Source organism: Prunus avium, chromosome 4 (assembly GCF_965620075.1).
Source record: "Prunus avium chromosome 4, drPruAviu1.hap1.1, whole genome shotgun sequence".
NCBI lineage: Eukaryota > Viridiplantae > Streptophyta > Magnoliopsida > Rosales > Rosaceae > Prunus > Prunus avium.
This window is the reverse complement of record NC_142287.1, coordinates 34,984,648-34,986,843: the sequence shown is the minus strand read 5'-3', so window position 1 is coordinate 34,986,843 and position 2,196 is coordinate 34,984,648. Positions and strand designations below refer to the sequence as shown.

Sequence of the window (2,196 nt, the reverse complement as noted above, 5' to 3'; positions counted from 1 at the left end):
ATCCCCGCCGCCACACCAATTGTAAACATTTAATACCAAATTAATAATTAGTAATAATAAAGCAAAAGGATTTTTTAAGTATTTTACTACATTCTGTATGAAATACCATTTTACTTGGTAATGATTGGTATAATGTAATAAACCAATGAAAATGCCATTACACTTTGACAAGACAAGCATCGGGTGTCGCAGCAGCCAGCTCAACCAGATTGGCTGCTACCTTATCTGTTGTCGTTGTATTATTAATTGGAAATAGAAAATATCTATGTTACATGTAAAATTTTTTATTACCATAATTAGCATAAAGTTGAATATTTCTTTCAAATCACCGAATTATTATCATTATTAGATAGATCTCCATCCCAAATTATGATTCTCTCCAAATAAATCATGTCCTCCGATCCGATGCATAAAAAAGAGAAGGAAGAAATCACATGACACAACATGATCTGCAATTTTGAAGCCCTACTTACATAATTAATTAATCACTTATTTTTTCCAACAAGTATTTCTCCCATTCTCCAAAGATATACAAGTCAGGAAAATAAATTTAAAAGAAAAATTAAAACTCAAAGCCACAGAGCTCCGGCTTGTTTTAACACGGGCACAAGTTCACCTGAGATATGGGTAGCCATAACTCTCTCCAACCCACCAAACAGCTTCCCGCCCACAAACACGATAGGAAACTGCGGCCAATCCTCCTGCCCTTCCCCGATCAATTTCCGCAATTCAACGACAACGTCGCTCTCGTCTTCCTCGTCGACCTCGAAAACCGTGGGGTTAACACCGTGCCCGAGCAGCAGCCGCTTGACGACGTGGCACATGCAGCAGCCGCGCCGTCCGACAACCGTAACGGCATTCTCCGACACTAGTTTTTGTACGCTAGCTGCCGATCTGCTGCCCACGGCCGCAGCTTGCTGATCACGTGCCGATGACGACACGTGGCCGGCTGGAGTGCCCGGAACCCATGCTCCGTAGGGAATAGCTTGTGACTGCATACTGTTTTTGATTTTAACTTAATGGATGCGAAAAGGAATTTGAAATGTTTTAGAGAGAGAGAGAGAGAGAGGGGCCGGCGGTGTAGAAGTGGCGTTTGAGAATGGGCATTTTATAAATTGGTTTGTGAGAGAGAGAAGCGTAGACTCTAACGTCAACGGCAGTTGCGCAGTGTGCTACGTCACAGGGTACTGTGGGTGACGTGGTTTTACGTCATCCGCGTTGGTCGACGCCAGACAGATTCCAAGTAGCTATTAGCGATGCCCCCACACGTTCCCATTAATTTTCCCACCCGCTTTTGCCTTTGTTTATTTCTTTCACCTTAATATAGATAGATACTCAAAGCCGAAAGTATTGGGCCTACTCTTTTGCACTCATCTATCTACCCTTATTATTTTAATTATTATGGAGTTGAAATCAAAGCACTATCCCTAACTCGTAAATCCACGGGAGACCTGTGGCAGCAAAAAAAGTTCCATAGACGGTGAATGATTGATATTCGTTTGATGCATTACTAGTTAACAATCCTTTATTTGTGCGTCAAACATTGTTCATCACAAATCATCATCAATGAAATTGAAATCATTGTTCAAAATTTTTACAAGTCTTATAAAGTTAAAATAAAACAGCTATCCTAACTTGTACATATAGAAAAGAGTTGTGGCTTAGATGGTGTGGATCACTATCGATTGTTTAATGCACTAATGGTTAACAGTTATTTATCGGTGTATCAAACATTATTCATCACAAGTCATTAACCAAATTAAACTCATTGTTCACATGCCCTATAAAATGTGTAGGTTGGCCCTTCAGTTTGTCCTAAGCTACTGCACCTTTTAATTGCAAAATGGGTGAGTGAGAAGTTTCTTGTAAGGATAAAAAAACAAAAGTGGGTGAAATGAATGATGCATATATTTTCACCAAATTAGACATAACATCTCTCATGCCCTCTCTCTTAATACAAATGTTGAAAGTAAACCCTCCCTTGATAGAGAAAGAAACAACTCCCTCCTATTATCATGCAAGCCAAAGCCACGAGGCTTAGAAAAAAACTAAATAGAAAAGTGAAAGCCACGATTGATGCATTGTTTAGTGGAACAAGGGATCTCAAATTCTCAACTATGCTCATCCCAAATAATCCCAACGCCCGTGTAAAGACAAAGCCGCTCGCGGACGGTGCGTGTGCGTCCGTCCGGGTAC

The 2,196-nt window shown here is 40.4% G+C and overlaps 1 protein-coding gene across 1 annotated transcript; it reads right to left on the bottom strand.

Moving 5' to 3' along the window:
* Window positions 1-450: 450 nt before the first annotated feature.
* On the bottom strand, window positions 451-1,105 carry LOC110770406 (glutaredoxin-C9). The gene has a single exon (XM_021974548.2). The coding sequence runs from the start codon at window positions 996-998 to the stop codon at window positions 570-572; it is 429 nt and encodes a 142-aa protein (XP_021830240.1). The 5' UTR covers window positions 999-1,105; the 3' UTR covers window positions 451-569.
* Window positions 1,106-2,196: the final 1,091 nt, after the last annotated feature.